The sequence below is a fragment of the Anser cygnoides genome, chromosome 2 (assembly GCF_040182565.1).
Source record: "Anser cygnoides isolate HZ-2024a breed goose chromosome 2, Taihu_goose_T2T_genome, whole genome shotgun sequence".
Lineage (NCBI taxonomy): Eukaryota > Metazoa > Chordata > Aves > Anseriformes > Anatidae > Anser > Anser cygnoides.
Window position 1 is genome coordinate 119,833,795 of NC_089874.1, and position 17,007 is coordinate 119,850,801.

Here is a 17,007-nt window from a genome sequence, read left to right on the forward strand (position 1 = left end):
ATAGCTTGTGCAGGTACAGAAGGGCATTTCTAGAGTAATGAGGTAAAACTATTAATGGAAAATGTTTTGGAAAAATGTTCTTACAGCAAATACAAAGCAGTCTCACAGGAAAAGCAGTGAAATTCAGCTGCCTGGGAAGTTTATGCTGCAACTGGACAGAGAGCTAGAAATCTTTGATAGAGCACTCTGCTTCAATTAGAGAAATGAGCCAGAAGAGCTTCTAGCCTTTCCCATCTTTGTGTTTTACGAGTACAGGTGTTACAGGCATGCAAAGTAGCATATCTTAATTGTCATCTCCAAATCAGACCAGTTCCACTTGTGTTTGGTTTAGCATACTGTATTTTGATGAAGTTTTCATCTGATTTCCCTTAAGGACAACAGCAGCATTTCCATTCATTCAAGAAGTCAAGTTCTTATGCTATTTCATTTACTATGGGTGTACAGAATTTAAAGTGCGAATTAAAACAATGGAAAAGCCTTTATAACATGAGGTAAATAGTCACAGGAAAGCAAATCTAGAACTTTGACAGTACAAATAGCTGTTGACTGCCACAGCTTTACTTATACACTGGTAAACTTCACTCTGGGAAGAGAAAGCTGCACAAAGAGCTGCTGGAGCCTATGAACTTCAAAGTGAATAACATGGAAGTGCAAATCAATAGAGTAACCACATGAAACTTTTCAAAGGTATTTGATACCTTCATATGTTCGTTTTAAAAAGTTACCTTGCAAATTTCCGCTAACACTATCTTTCTTGAACTCTCTAGTTATTTCCTGAAAAAAAACAAAAACAAAACAAACAAACAAACAAACAAAAAACTCCTACAGAATTGTTCCTATAACGCTGAGATTTTGTCAGAATATGCTTGGAGAATATGAAAAGCTTCATTTGAGATGTTTTTTTCAGTACAGTCTTTCCCATGGAAAAATGTTGCAAAACTTCTGTCATGCACTTATTGCCTAAGTTCTTCCAATGCAGTCCTGCAGAAGCACTCCTTGGAGGGCCTCCACAGGAGGAGACTCAATGCAGGTATCATTTGTAGCTTTTTTTTTTAATCTTTTTTAGAAATGTACTCTTTTTCAAGAAATCTGAAACTTGTGTATGTTCTGCTGTAGTCTTTTCATTCATTGGTTGGAATTCTGGTTTTGTTATCTTTTGCTTCTGCTAATAACATAGTGCAGACATAATGCTCTTGAGATTGGACGCCAACTAGTGTTTATTTGTTTTCTAGCTATATGCATGGTTAAAAGTTGAAAATACTGTTGTTTTACACTAGTCAGTAATAATGAGACATGATTTGCTGAAGTTGTAATGCTTTTATGTAGTTCAGAACTTGGATTCCTTAGTAAAATCATCCGAAGAAAAATATTTCTGATTTTTATTACTAATTATTTTCTGTGATATACTAGCTGTTATACAGTCATAATACATTCACTTGACAGTTCTGATATGTAAGATACTTTAGCAAAATAACTTTACTCTTTCCAAAATGACCATGTAAAGTATATCATCTTGTGACTTAAACACTACTTTAAAGAAGCATCATGCAAATGCTGCTGAAATCCTGTAAGGCTCTAATGACTTTAATGAACTTTTAATACGGCCCAAATTTTCTAACGTTAGTGTCTCAGGAAAAGTACTGTAATAAGGCTGCTCTAATAGCATTCTTTAAACTGTTAAAATGCAAGATTTTTTTTTTAAATACTTTTTATAAAATATATTTCACAATGTGGTCATACCGTTATAAGTAAAAAAAAGGTAGAAGTGTTTTAAAGTAGTGACTCCATAAGTGACTCCATAAGTGACTCCATTCTGTACTGTTCTAAATGTTTGAAAAATACAAATGAATATATATTTTTTCTAAAGTTGTGAACTAAGAATTCACTTTCATCTTCATTTTGTCATGTAGAGACACTTGCATTTTTATGTATTCCATACCCTTGCAAATCCAGACATTGTCCCTTTATTTAATTAGAACAAACAACAGAAATCTTATTTAAAAATGTTTATTGTAAAAAAGTGGCTAGAAAAAAAAACATAAATTTCACTTCACACTTTCTTCAAGTTATCTATAGATGCTGCTATAGGCAACAATTCACTTTCATTCATAACACATTTGGTCATATAAAAATAAAAATATTTACATTATGTCCACATACTTTACAAAATCATCAATAAAAAAGGCACTTGGAGGGGTAATGCTGAAAATATTGCATTTCCTTTGTGCATTTAAAAAAATAATTGTCAAACTCCCATGAGCCCCCTCTCTTGCACTTATTCCCGTTTTTAAAAAAGATTAAAGTTTAGAGGAACTATTCCATATTCAAAGATGGTCAGGCATGCACCAGGAATGTTTGAAGCTACAGTATTTTTTTTAAAAAGGCACATGCAATTAATTTGTGGCTTACAATTTTTCATACATTCTCTTACATGTTTTCTTTTTCCTCTCTTAATTATGCAGTTTTAAAGCATTTCGGATCATTAATGAAGGCCTTGGCTTTTAATAAAATAAAATTAAAAAAAAATAATACAGCAATGAATAATATTAAACATTTACTAAGGTAAACTTGGAATACTTTTTAAGGCACCTGAGATAAATGGTGTCTAGCAAAATTCACTTGGGTAGTATTTTTATCAAAAGTTCCACTTAAAATACTGTTTCTTTGGTTGAAATGGCTTGGCAGGAATGTATTAGTAACTTTGCAGCCTTTTCTGAGCAAGAAAAAACTACATGCATTTGGCTTCATTTCTAAAGAAAGCTGATAATGCTTTTTCCTTTAGATCTACTTGAAATGTCATGCATCGTGTCTTTCCCCATATATCAGAGTTCACACTTAAGAATGTGAATGTGTGACTGAACAGAACTACTTAAAGCTCATTTCTACTGACATTCTAAATTCTCCCACTATTTTGTTTCTTTGCTTGCTTTTTTTTTTTTGTGAGTGTTATTTTTTTGGTGATTTTATTTTTTTATTATTTTTTGGCTGAAAAGTAGAAGAGAAAATGCCTTTGGATTTCCACTTATCATTTGGAACAGGAGTGGAGAAATGCATTGAGTCCAGGTAAACATTGACTGCATGACTCAGTGTGCTACACAGCAGCCAGATTCCTCGTGTTTGTGCAGAAGAGACATTCTGGAGAAAGTTTTGGAGCAATTTTTGCACTGGTATTTCTTCACATCCGAGTGGGTCTGCAGATGAGCCCTCAGATTGGATCTGTCTGCAAAAGCCCTGTTGCAGTGAGGACAGGAAAACGGCTTCTCTCCTAAAAAGGAAACATTAAGTAAAAATACAAATAAAGCTTTAAAAAAGAAGTACATGTTTAGGACAGGTATAACTCACTTTTATCCTAAGAAACAAGCAGACAGAAATGATTTGTTATCATAAAAAACGTGTGTAATAAAAAGTTAGTCAGGCCACAGATACAACAGCTTTCAGCACTGCTGACTGTACTTGCAGAACTCAGGCTTTCAGAATACGCTGCTAAGCGCAGTCTCCACAGGCAAGCTGCTGACACCTTCTGCATCTGCAGGTGCAGGCAGTATTTCTAGGTTGGGCTCCTCCCAGCATTTTCAAATATTTTCATGGAGTCTTTTCTACTTAGCTCTGTGTGAATAACTTGGAACAAGACTTTGACTGAAAAGCAGCAAACAGCTGTACAGACATTACATTGTACCCAGTGTTATACTGAAGATCATGTTTTTGCCTCAACACAAAAAAATGCTTTGGTGATGATGTGTTTCTAATTTTTAAGGACTTGAGATAGCGCATGCAAAACTTGCCGTTTGCTTAAGGAGTCAATGATTAAACTCTCATGCATTGCCTTTCTGTTTTGTTACTTCAGAGTTAGCTGAAGCCTTCTTAAAGTTAGCATTTTCCAAAGCCTGAAAGTTAACGTAAAATCCTTAAAGCAAAACTTTCAGCTAGTGGAAACAAGCTAAATCATCCTGGGATTATCAGAGGAGCGATGCTGATCTATGCCAGAATATGCCACACAGTTGTGAGGCCATGCTACACTTCCCTCTCACCCAGGCCCCCAAAAGGAAGAATGTGCCCATTTAATGATATATTTGAAATTGCACATATGCATTTCAAGGTCAGACAAGCAACACTGCTGTTTTTTCTACCTTTAAGGAAAAAAAATCAGAAAGGCATTCTGATGAGATAGCAACAACAGCCTGCAGTTGTAATGGTTGTTCTTACCAGTGTGGGTTCTGATGTGTCCTTGAAGTAGCCATGGTCTGGAGAAAGCCTTGCCGCAGATCTTGCAGACACAAGGTAGTGTGTGGGTCCTGATGTGCATCTTAAGCGCTCCCAGGCTGACATACTCCTTGTCACAGTACTTGCAGCTGAACGATTTCCTAGACTGGGCATCACAATGCAGCTGCTTATGTTTGGCCAACCCAGAGAAAGTTGAATAGGTCTTGTTGCATAAACTGCACTGAAACTTTTCGGCTTCGATTGCATGGGGGTCTGAAAGCTTTGACTGGATTCTCTCTTCTTCATCGCTAATGGGACTTTCCGAACCACTGTGATCTTTGGAGGAGGTGTCAGAAGGTGGAGGTGGGCTGACTCTTCCCAAAGATGAGGGGTATCCAGAAAGTGGAGAGAGGTCATTGGGTAGTGGAGATGGTAGCAGCCCGGTTGTAGTCCACACAGTAATGGGGTTGTAAGCTACAGAGCTCAGGATCTCTGGCTGTGGTATGATAGGGACTGGATAGCTTTCATACAGGTATGGGGATATAATCACTGGAGAAAGAAGAAAATTTTAAGGTAAGAGAACTGAAAAGTATTTCAGAAGGCAACAAAATTAACATTTGTAGGATTAAAAAGTGCATAAATCAAACACTCAGTATGGTCATCTGAATATAGGGAGGACTAAGGAAATACTATTTGATACATACATACTGATGTGTAGAGACAGCATTATAGTTTGAATTATAGTTTGAGAGTCTCTTCAAAGCAGCATGCTCTTTCTAAACCTATGCAGCCTGATACACTGAAGCAGTGAAACTTCCTGAAGGATCTGCACAAAAGTTTCAATTCCATTTCCAACAGATGTAGAACAGGAAAACTCCAAATCCACTTTTAATAACTGAGTTCAAGTGGATGAGCAAACTTCGTGATTCATTCTGAGCAGCACTGACATATTTCTCAGAACTCCCTCATTGTAAGCAAAAGATAAAAGAGCTAGCAGTGAACTAACCCATTCTCCAAAGCCTGTAAAAGCAATCCCACCCCTCCTCTTTACCACCACGCCATAAACACAACCTCAGAAGCAACGCGGCAGCCGTCGATCTCATTTTGTTACCTGTATGAGTGTCCAGTTCGCTGTAATTTGGCTTCTTGGATGAATTGAAATGCTTCTTGACCAGGAAGGAGCGTGGCATTTTGAATGCAGGGTTTCTCCTTCTTCCAGAGCCTCCTTTCAGGTTCGTGTAACGGTGCCTGGCTGGTGTGCAGCACGCACGCACACTATCACTGCTGGTACATCGGTCCCTATCGCATTGTCTGCCCCGCGCCGTCCATGCACTCTGCTTGTGTAGTGGCAGTGCAGAGGCGCCTTGAAAAGTGCTGTAAATACCCACAAGTCAGGTGCAGGGGGGAAGGGTTTTCTGCTCCTCCAATCACTTCTGGATGTTCTCAAGCACTTTTCCAAACAGCCTGTTTTTCTGGGAGGGCTGCTCGCAGGACGGATCCAATCCCTGCTTGGAGGGTTTGCTTCAGGTTTCAGCTCCTCCCGCTGGAGACAGCTGTGAACAGAGGAGCAGTCTGTTGTCAGAGCACATTATCCTTCTGCAAAGTGTACGTTGCTCTTCAGAATTTCTGACTAGAAAAACGTGTCGGTCAAAGTGCTTTTTTAAATTTTATTTTATTTTTTAACAAGGTCAGTTTACTGATTCAGTTGAATCCTTTTTTTCTTCCTGGATAAGTCATGTGTACCGAAAGTCTTTTCTTTTTCTTTTTCCTTTTCCTTTTCTTTCTTTTTCCTTTTCCTTTTCTTTTTCCTTTTCCTTTTTTTTTTTTTTTTAAAATCTATCTGGTGTGTAAAAATTTATCTGTCTGGTTTCCAGATGCTTGATGTAAGAATTACAATGGAACAAACTGTTCATTAAGGGCAGAAGGGGGGGGACATTACAAGATAACAAGCTAGCCGGCAGAGCTAATGGAAGGTTTTGAACAGACTGTGTGCCTGCTCTGTTTGGGAGCTGCCTTTGAAAAGTTGCGTTCAGGAAATGCTGGAGACTAGCAGCATGCCTCCCTAACCTGGCCCTTCCAGGCAGAAGGGCCAGTAAGATGCTTCAAATGAGTCAAAGCAGAGGGAGCAGCCCATGAAAAGGCAACACATTTCAGATCTGGGTGATAGGTTTTACATGTTACACATATGCATATTGCTTCAGACTGTTCATGTGAAGGACACTTTCATTTTTTATTTTAAAAATCTACAGAATGCAAAACCTCGACCTTTCCTTCCTTGGGAGTAGTTATGTCACTCTTTTGCCTATCCTCTTAGAGCATTGCCAAGGAAATTTTCCTAATTATCCAAAGCAGTTAAAAGATGCACAGATAAGCAAAACCCCCAAAATTATAGACTGGGTAATTTAAATGTCTCTTAAATGTACTTCTCCATTAGTATATTTAGGACCTCTTGATTTCCTATGAAGGTATAATCTGAGTTATGTATTTCATTTAGGATTAAAGTCTCTCAAATGTGCCACAGAATTTTCTGGTTATCTAGATTGGTTTTGAGAAGCCATTTAGTCACAGATATGTTTTTTTAATTTTAAAACATTTGCATTTTGAAAATGTGGATGGCTGAACACTGGTGGATTTCTAACACAGACCACACTCTGACTGAGTCCTGCTCTGTCCTCCCCACCCCTCTCCCCCCCTTTGCGTCTTAACTACACCTGCCTGGGCACATATTGGTATGCCGTGCTGGTGTGCCGCTAGGGCTCTGTCCTGTTGGGAGGGGTGTTGCACAGAGACCACCCCAGCCCCCTTTTTTTATTTTTGCAGCAGGTGTTGGAATAGAGATGTGAAAAAAAAAATCTATCCGGTTCTGTTAAGACACGTAAGAGCAAAGTGCTTTGTCAAGCTGCATGACTTCTTAATCTTTGGGATGCCAAAACAAGTGCAGGGAAAGTTAGCCATTTTCAAGAACTGATTAAAAAGATTCAGCTGTTCACTGTCTAGCTCTGGTGTGTGTCAGTGAAAGGTGTCACATGGATTTCCAAGCTGCGGGGAACACACCCAGACTAGGGAAGGAAAGGGAAAGTGGCAATGAAAGGGACTTCCAAGTTACCTGCTTTATAGCTGGGGTGGAGGAAGAAATGCAGCTCTTCACAGCACAGAAAGCAATGCTGGCCAAAACACAAGCTGTTGCTTTCCTCCTCTCCACAGGAATGAAGAAATCTACAACACGTTTTTGAAAGGGGCGTTTGTGGCACCGGTCCCCTCTCAGCTCTTCCATCTGAGAAGTCCCCGTCGCCCGCCAGCTCTGGGAAAGCATTGTATTTCAGGATGTGAGGCATTAGTCTGTATCTAAATAGTCTGTTACATGAGCTGTGATTCAGACCTTGAGCTGGTTTAAGTTTGTGTGTTGAAATGAATGGAGCCATGCAGATTTTCACTGGCTCGAGATCTGTTCCTTTGTATATTTGTTAAAAGTAAAGGGTCTGATTCACCAGTGAGGTACTCCCTCTCGGGGCATTTTCACCAGCATAACACTGTAGTGATGCAGTTTAAATTAATTGCACTTATATAAATCACAGAAGCGTAAGCAGTTAGCCCACTGGCTGAGCTGATTGAAGGATGTTAGGAATTGGATAGAAGGCATGTTATTACACGGTTCTGAAAGGATATTAGCAGTACATACTACCTGAGTGAGGTCTGCTGTCAAAAAAAGGGAGAGTCTGCATGAGGGGTGGGTGAGTCAGAGTAAACAGGTGTTCTGGGTGTTTACAGCAAATGTGGATGAGAGGGCACTCGCCGACGTGCAGCATCCATCCCTGAGCAAGAAAGGAAACACAAAGGTCGAGCACAGAGGGTGGGTGGGAGGGTACCCCTTAGCCGGGGAGGCAGGGAGGTGTGGGGCTGGTGGAGGGCAGCAGATGCTCCCCGACAGCTCCTGCCGCCTGCGGGCAAAGCCTTGCGTCCACCTACAAAAAGTCGGGCCGAGTGCTTCCCCTGTGCATTTTACAATTAGTTGGTCTTTCTGGGCTTCTTTAGGTTGTCACTTTGAAAGCTGGTGTAAAGCTGTCTTGCTAATGCCACTGTACTGCTAATTGCTGCTCTGTGAAGCGGGTGGGAAGTGACCTGAGCACATCCGCTGCCTGAAAGCTTGGTATGTGCTTTGCTCTGACAGCATGGCTAGGCCCAAACATTCAACCATCTAGCAGATTTTATTTTTTTTTGAAGACCAGGACACTTGTTTATGTGTTTAAATAAAAAACTGTGAGCCTCAGTTTCTGACAGCTCCACTAAATCCCTTTCCTGTCAGGCTTTCTGAGAGGGACAGCAACTTTTGTTACACAGCTTTCTGGAAATGGAAGGGTGCCAGAACTGTGTTTGTTATCAAAGAGGGAAGAAGGACCCAAGCTAAGCCATTACCAGCTCAGTTTTTCTCATTAAAAAGTTTATGTCCTTACCAAGCATCAAATAATAACAAGATCGTGGATCAGAAAATAGTAAATATCGGGATAAGTCACAGCAGAATCATGAAAAGTAGTTTTAGAATGTTAAATGAGTTATGCTGGAACACTGTTCCTAGAGTAAACTACATTTGTCTGGAAGCAGACACAGCAGTGTTGAGCATGTTTTGCCTGGGCCTGCCATGGAGCCCATGGAAGGCAGTGCAGCGAGGTTCAGAGGAACCCCCAGGAGGCACTGAGCCCAGTGGAGCATACCAAAAATAGCTATGGAGGGTTACTGATGCAGGTGACGGCTTCATCCCAGGTGGGGCACAAGCAGAAGTAACTCACACGTATGGTGTAGCTCTTTCAATTTATAAGCTTCCTACAATTCAGAGGAAAGGATGAAATGATTATTATGGAGGAAGAAGAATGAAAAGGGGATCAGTTTTCAATAGCCAATAGTATGTGGAATATATCAGCTATTCTTCAGTCTTATTCTGTGCTTTCATATTTCTCCCTTAGTGCCAGCTGGTATATCCTGGGAAAGTAAAGCAGAGGTGTAACTTGGAGGCAGTAAAGGTTTAGTAGACCCAAAAGGTGAGGAGTACCTCATTTGTAATTATGTTGAATGGCTGAGAGGGGTAAGCCTGAAATTAACAGAGTAGAGAGAAACAATTAGGGAATGGTATTCCTTCCCATTGCCTTGACACATTTACCTTAGTAAATTTTTTCTGAAACACGTTTTTAGGAAAATTTTTTCTTCATCTTTTACTTCAACCTTACAAATTCTGACCAGAACTATGATCAGAAATGGCACCAACTTTAGAGGGACTGGTATGAAATTATGTGGAACACCAGTCTTGTATGCTTACTGTTCAGTGGGTCAGAAGAAATCTCTGCATTTTGGAAAATTTTTTGAATAAGTTAAAATTCTTCACATTTTGAAGGTTTCACACCAATTAACACACTTTTTTTTTTTTTTTTTTTCTAAAATCAGTAGCCTTAAGTCAGAGTTATCAAGTTCAGTTATGTAATAAGATCTATACTTCTGAGATTCGGTGAGATTAAGAACCAAATTTGCTTTTAGGACATGTTATAGAACTGTGTTCCTCTGTGTTTTGGTTTATTCAGGTTTGTAATTCCAGTTTAAGCATATTAAAGAAACGATTATTGAACCACAAAAGTCTGATTCAGTCTCAGCTTTCAAAGTTTTCAAAGTCAAGAAGCTTTGAAGAGGGTGCCTTAGAGGTCTAAGCCCATGTGCAATGTTTTCTTTTTTTTTTCTTCTTTCTTTATATACATATGTAAAGAATGTTAATTGTAAGGAAACTTACCTTTATTGATAAGATGCAAAATGGTCCCTTTTGGACCAAGTAGTTCAAGCAAGGCCAGCTTCTGTGTGCTTTCCTTCACACCTGTGGAACTTCACTGACTTAAGAGGGTTCAATTTAGAGTCAATTTAGCTCATAATGAAGGAACCTGGTCATAGTTCAATTTTCCTACATTGTTTCTACATGAAGATATTTTAACAATGGGCCAAATTCCCCTGTCATTCCCATCTGTAGTATCTCCACCGGCTACAGCTGAACTATTTCAGATTTACTCAAGCAGAACTGAGATGTGATTCTAGTCCAATAAATACAGCTCTGTTTATGCATGTAGTACTGTGACAAGTATTTGTTAAACGAAAGCACGTTACGTCCCCGCTAAACTATCGCACTCCGAAAAGGGATGCTTTGTGCATCGCACTCCGAAAACTAAAATGCATTGCATTTTACTGACCTTCCAGTGTGCCACTGGAATAATTCAGGCGAGGAACAAAGGCTGTGGGGCTGGGAGCGAGCTGGGTGCCGAGCGAGCTTTGTGCGGGGTTAAGGAGCCATCTGCTGGGCGCCGCCGCCGGGACAGGCACCGCGCGCTCCCGGGCCAGAGCCGTGCCCGCCGCCCCACCGTGCGGCCGCCGAGCGAACCGGGCGCTTCGAATCAGCCAGGGATCACCTCCTGGTGATCTGGTAACCCCGGCTTATCATGGTTTGGGGATTTCGATCTTAATTTTTATTTATTTTATTTTTCGGGGGGGGGTCATTATTGGTTGTTGCCTGCCTCAAAGTGAGACGCAAAATCTTATTCAAGACTCCCTCTGCGGTTTGCGTGTCTGCGTGTCTGTGTATGACTGACGCACACACGTTAGTCATGTATTTTACATGTGCACATACATTTACATATGTACATATGCTTGTATTTGTACATTTTCTTACTTATAATTGTGAGACTATTTCAAACATGGACATTTCAATCACAAGTATTTGTAAGAGACAGCGTTTTGTTATCCTTATTTTGAAAATTACTAAATGAAGCATGAAGAGATTGACATTTTCAAAAGCTTAATTCTTAAGTCTATTTTTAACTATGCCTTGCTGTAGCTTCCTCTCCAACAGCTTATGCTCCTCTCTCCGAATGCTGCACAACATGGTGTATCATTTCCTTTTGCAGCAAATATTACTGCATTTATTTAAAGATAAAATAATAAAGGATTACACACACATATAATGTATGTATAATTTTTATTATTAATTTATCATTTATGCTGAGGATATGACCTTTATACACAGTCCATTGCAGTGTCATAGATTTTCAAATACAATAAAAACTCTTTCCTTTGTCTGTTATCTGCTTGTCCCTTTACTCTAGTTGGTAGACTACAGTGCTTGGATTCGGCCATCTATGTTTTCCTTAGATGCCAGTTATTATGTTAATACCAAATACTTCATACAATGATTGAGGTATTTTTTTCTTGTCTTCCCAGAGACACTTATGGTCCTCTCCCGTATGCCCTACCTTGCTGACCTCATCTTCATGTTCCCCACAAACTTGTTTTCTGATTGACTGCCCTTGAGGTAGTTACTGCCTGCCAGAAACTGCAAATGTAAGACCCATCTTTGTATACTCTGATGTTAAATTGGCTGGGTCAATATCAACATGTTCCCACCTTCGGACTGGGTTTAAATGTCTATATGACACCTCCTCTTCTTGGTCACTCTTCCTCCATACCTACCCAGTCAGCTACTTTGCACTTTTTCTGATTTCTTCTTTAAAAGTGCAGGTAGTTTCTTGTGGTCCGATAGGCAAAACTGGTTCACCTCCCTCCCTGCCAGCTGTAGCATGTGTAGGAAGAGACAGTAGTTGTTGACGTTCAGTTTTATATTGTGGCTGCCTGGCAGGCATGGGGCAGCATGCTGTGTTCTGGGGGACAGCAGAGACGTCTCCTCTGCTTCTCAACCATCTGTTCAGTACTCAAAAAAGCATGTGGCATATCTGCCACAGAAGGCAACTTTCCTGGGCTGTATCTTAATTTAGTGGATAAGTGACTGTTTCTTATCATTTATTTATCAATTTCACATCTATTTGTTCATACAAGTCAAACACCTAAGCTTTTTTCTACCTCTATTTAACTCTTGGCATCTCGGTGGTATGCACTAATTAACAGTTGGGACATTTGTCTTTGTGCTCCAAAATGAAATGATGATGTCACTTCATAGAGCCAGCATCTCTCTTTCAGTGTAAATTCATTGTTTTGCTGTGGCAACAGAAGGTGAGATATTGGGATTGTTTCTGTGTTGCTTCTTTGTCTCATCCTAAGGCCTTCTGTAACCTATGTTGCTCAAAATCATGGTAGTGTTGTAAGGCTGGTTCTCTATCTGTACTGCCTATTCTTAATTTCCTTGTTTAATATTATGTATCACTTGTACACGGAATCCCAGGCAAATGCTGTAGAAGGCTACTCTTTTAATTTCTTGGATTGCCCTCAAGACCTTGGTCTTTTCATTTCGTGGGGGCTGTTCAGAAGTTCCCAGGACCCCAGAGATTTCTGTTAGTGAAGCCCTGTGTTCTCCTGAGCTACAGCTTCTTAGCTTTCAGACTAGTACTCTGTTTCTGGCTCTGTTAAGCTTGATAAAGACATCCTGCACTACCTTCTCCTATCACCTTATACAATAACTGTTGCCAGCTGCAGGCCCGATGTCTGAAAGTCCCGTTCTGTCTTTATCTGTTATCACTGGAATAGCTTTGGGGATAGGCTGTTGTCTGGAGACTTTTGTTTTTGCAATGGTACCTGGCAAAAGGCACAGTACAGACTGTCAGTGGCTGGGTGATTCAGCACACCAGAACCTATTTTCGACATCACAGTCAGTGACCTTTTTAGTCCCAGACAAATCAAGCAATATATCTTCAAGATTACCAAGTAGCAACTCCTTTGCTGTGCTTTGTTCCTTGATGGGAGGTTTCCCAAACATGCAAGATATTCTTGAAGGCTTTTCACCACTGGAAAAATGCTCAAGGCTGTAAAAATGAAAAGGCACAGCTGCCAACTCTGGTTTCCATGAGCATGAGGATGTCTGGGCTTTCTGCTCTCCCTGGTTCCTTCCTCAGCAGCTCCACCAGGACTGACAGATCTCTGCATTTCAGGTTTCATACTAACTTCTGTGAGAGCCTTCAGCTGATTACAGCATGTACCAGAGGAATCGATCTCATTACAGTATGTCTCTGTTTGGCAGCTGCTGCTGCAGAGAGCCTAGAGTGACTACTACCTTATTCTTTCATGGTGGGGACAGTCAGACGTATTACATTGTATTTCAACCAAACTGGTAGATCATAGAATATCCTGAGTGGAAGGGACTCATGAGGATTATAGAATCATAGAATGGTTTGGATTGGAAGGGACCTTAAGGATCATCTAATTCCAAACCCCCTGCCATAGGAAGGGACACCTCCCAGTAGAAGGATCATTGTGTCCAACTCCTGAATCCAGACAGGGCAAACTAAGAGATAGACCATATGTCCAGAAGCGTTGTCCAAATACTTGATCTCTGGCAGACTCAGTGCCATGGCCTGGGAGCCTATCTCAGAGCATGACCACCCTCTCGGTGCAGAACCTTTCCTAACATCCAGCCTGACCCTCCCCTGTCCCAGCTCCATGCCGTTCCCTCGGGTCCTGTCGCTGTCCCCAGAGAGCATAGCTCAGCGCCTGCCCCTCCGCTCCCCTCGTGAGGGAGCTGCAGGCCGCCATGAGGCCTCCCCTCAGCCTGCTCTGGGCTAAACAAACCAAGGGACCAGCCACTCCTCATACGTCTTCCCCTCTAGATCTTTACCAACCTTTGTTGCCTTCTTTTGGACACATTATAATAGTTTTATGTCCTTCTTATATTGTAGAGCCCCACATTGCACACAGTACTCAAGATCACTTTAATAATGTTCTCTGGCAATGGTCTTTGCCTCAACTCCTGTGCATTACAAGTGATCAAGTGATGGTGGTTTTTTTTTTTCTTTTTCTTTTTTTTTCCTTTCTTATGTTAACAGCCCATATCTGCCTGTTGGCTTCAAAACTGCTTTACTGCATATTGCCAGCACTTGGCCACACTTCTTCACTCCCATGTTGTGCTGCCTCTTGGTATTGGTGGGAGTGAGCTGCAGCTGTCTCAGCACATTGGCTGGAAATGGATCCATCATTAATCCCAAAGTTTAATTATCGCTATGGTAGTGTGGCTGATTTTAAATCAACTGAATTTTTGCTGAACTGTCTCTAACTTTCTCTTCCATGTTCCTGAGTGTTTTCTCTGCAACAGCGGCTGTCATTGCTTATGCATTTTTCCTGCTCTTCCTCTTTAGAAGCACTTGTAAAATGATCAGTGTTTCCCACAGTAGTCATCTCTGCCAGCTGGTATGAAGTGTACTGTGAATTAGCTGATGCATTAGTTCTTGCTCATGTAGTAGTTCTTAGTCAATTACATCTTTTGGTTTAACTGCTATAAGAGAGAGGGAGATCTTTCCTGGACGGGCTGCTGCCACCAGAGTTTATAAATAATTTGCAGGATAGTAACATTGAGAAGACTGCATTTCCATAGATTAAATGTTACTACATGAAGGAAGCTATGCCTTGAGGTGCAGCATCACAGTTGACTCATGTCTACATGTGTAAACTGATGTTTTTTCCCCAAGACATGTTGGCTACAGCTGAGCTGACAATTGGAAACAGTCATGGAAAATGCCAAACCATGCCTAGGCCTTAGTTGGTAGGTTGCTGATGCTTACATGGCAAAACGGTGCCTGGGAATACACTTAAAAGGGAGCATTGTAGACATCTGTATGCCTGTGCCTTGGCTCTGTTTTATCTAATAATCCAGGGATGGCTCATATTCCTGAAATGAATCTGATTCTTCATTAAAGGAAATATTTCCAAAGATACTGAATAGTAATATTAAAATACTATAAATCTTTTCCCTAGTGTTTCTTCTACACTCATCTTTCAAATAGTTCATTTCCTCCTCCCAGGTTATATGCATTGTAATGCCTGTTAAATCCTGACATACATCTGTCCAGAGGGTGAGGGGGTAGTGGAGAGGCAATGAAAAAAAATAATGTGTTTTACTCAAATTATGCCATAATTTTATTATGTGTAATTTCAAAATTTCTAAATCTGTCAGTGAATTTCTAAAGTCCAGGTCATAGATTTTCCCAATGCTACCTTTGCTTTTCAAAATTTTGTGTCAGCTTCATTTACTCATAATGAAGCATCCATTTCAGTTTGTTTTGTACCGGTTTGGTCCTAGTCTCTTGTCCAATGCTATACTCCTATCCTCTTACCCATGCAGTTATCATAAAAGCTCTAAGTACTTAGAAAATGACTTAAAGAAGATTTAGATATTCATGATGTCTGGGAAACAACTATTGTTGATCTCAGATATCTCACTTTTCTCCATTGCAGACAAAATAGATGAAAATGTTGAGTCCTGTATTACAGCCGTCACCATGAAGAAGAATGAGTAACCGTTATAACCAGCTGATATCTTCTGAAGTGGAAGTAAAACCTTACAAGAGGAGATCTAATGCAAAATTAAGACTAACTTGCATTCTGTGACTGATCCTAATTTAGTAAACAAAACAAACAAACAAACAAAAAAACAGGGATGCTGGTAGCCTACATTTCAAATGGAGATATGTTTGAACCTCAGCAGATTCACATCCTTAAAAGTCTAAAGATTACCTTACATCCTTTTCACTCAAGATAAGGCAGGAGTCCAGACAGTAGAATTCCAAGATGAAAGGTAACTTTGTGGTTACTGCTTGATTCACTCCATTCTTAGAAATGCGTTGAAATCCCAGTTCTGCAGCAGATTACTTCTGCTCGTGCTTCAGCTGCTGTTTCCCATTTGTAAAATGGGGCTTATGGCATTTCCCTATCTTCTGAGAAGGTCTCAGAACTACTGCTTTAAAGCACAGAGGATATTAAAGAGCAGATTAGCAGTGTGTTGGACTGGATTGAAGTCTGGAACAAAATTCTGAAACGGAAGACAGGGAAGCAGAGGGAGGACAAGGAGGCAGATGCAGCTGGAACATATGTCCTGGAAATTCCTTCAAGGCTGCATCATTTCCCACTGCAGAACCAGAAGGTAGTGCCACATTGCCATGTGCTTGTCCTTTCTCTCAGCTCAGCCATTCTGCAGCTGAGCCTTTTGAGCACGTCCTTACCAATTTGTAAAATAATCCTTTGAAGTACCATTTTGAGAGATTTTATGCTAGACCAAAAAGAAGTCTGAAGCTGAAACTGAGGCTTTTTGTTAATTTGCTTCATGTTAAAAGATATTAATGAATTACTCTTGTCATGGGTTATTGTGTAACTCATAAGCAGAAACAAATATGAAATGCTTTGCTGAAATATTGAAGATCTACAAAGAAAAAGGCCATTGCAAAATCCAGTTTAGAGAATTTACAGAACACAGAATATAAAAAAGAGAGACCTTCAGGGCCTTTAAGAAAATTGTTTTTCACTTTTTTTCTTTATTGCATTTTTCTTTCCTCTTACTCTTTCCAATTACTCTTAATAAATGAGTCAATATTTGTGTGGGTGATAGCACTGGCTATACTAGCTGCTCAAAATTGCTTATTTCAGGCAATTACCTATTCTGAATTTGTGTAATTCCCTGTTTATTTATGTCAATAAAGGGTAGATTGCTCTGATTTGACTCAGGCTTTTTCAGTGACATAAACAGGCTGCAGAGGCTACCCCTGTGGGAGGTGAAAGGTAACTTTACCTGAAGTTTGATTTGGTCTGTGCCCCCTTCAGCAGTGACTGCCAAATTACCTACGTTCCACATGCTGTTTTTTCTCACTTGTTCAATTTTTCCTTATGGAATGAGATGAGGTACCCAAAAATAACCTTGAGGTCTAAAGCAGTTAAAAAGAAAAAACAAAAACAAAAACAGAAAACAATAAAACAACAACAAACCAACCAAAACAAACATAGAAAAAAATACACCTAATACCCAAACTGCTTTAAAGCCTTCTAAAAGTCAGACTGAAAGGTATAGTGTATAAA

The 17,007-nt window shown here is 40.2% G+C and overlaps 1 protein-coding gene across 1 annotated transcript; it reads right to left on the reverse strand.

Moving 5' to 3' along the window:
- Nucleotides 1-1,991: 1,991 nt before the first annotated feature.
- Nucleotides 1,992-5,619, reverse strand: SNAI2 (snail family transcriptional repressor 2). The gene is made up of 3 exons (XM_013184984.3): nucleotides 5,312-5,619; nucleotides 4,204-4,749; nucleotides 1,992-3,265 (listed from the first exon to the last, which is right to left on the reverse strand). Exons 1-3 carry the CDS (start codon nucleotides 5,388-5,390, stop codon nucleotides 3,084-3,086), a joined length of 807 nt encoding a protein of 268 aa, XP_013040438.1. The 5' UTR covers nucleotides 5,391-5,619; the 3' UTR covers nucleotides 1,992-3,083.
- Nucleotides 5,620-17,007: the final 11,388 nt, after the last annotated feature.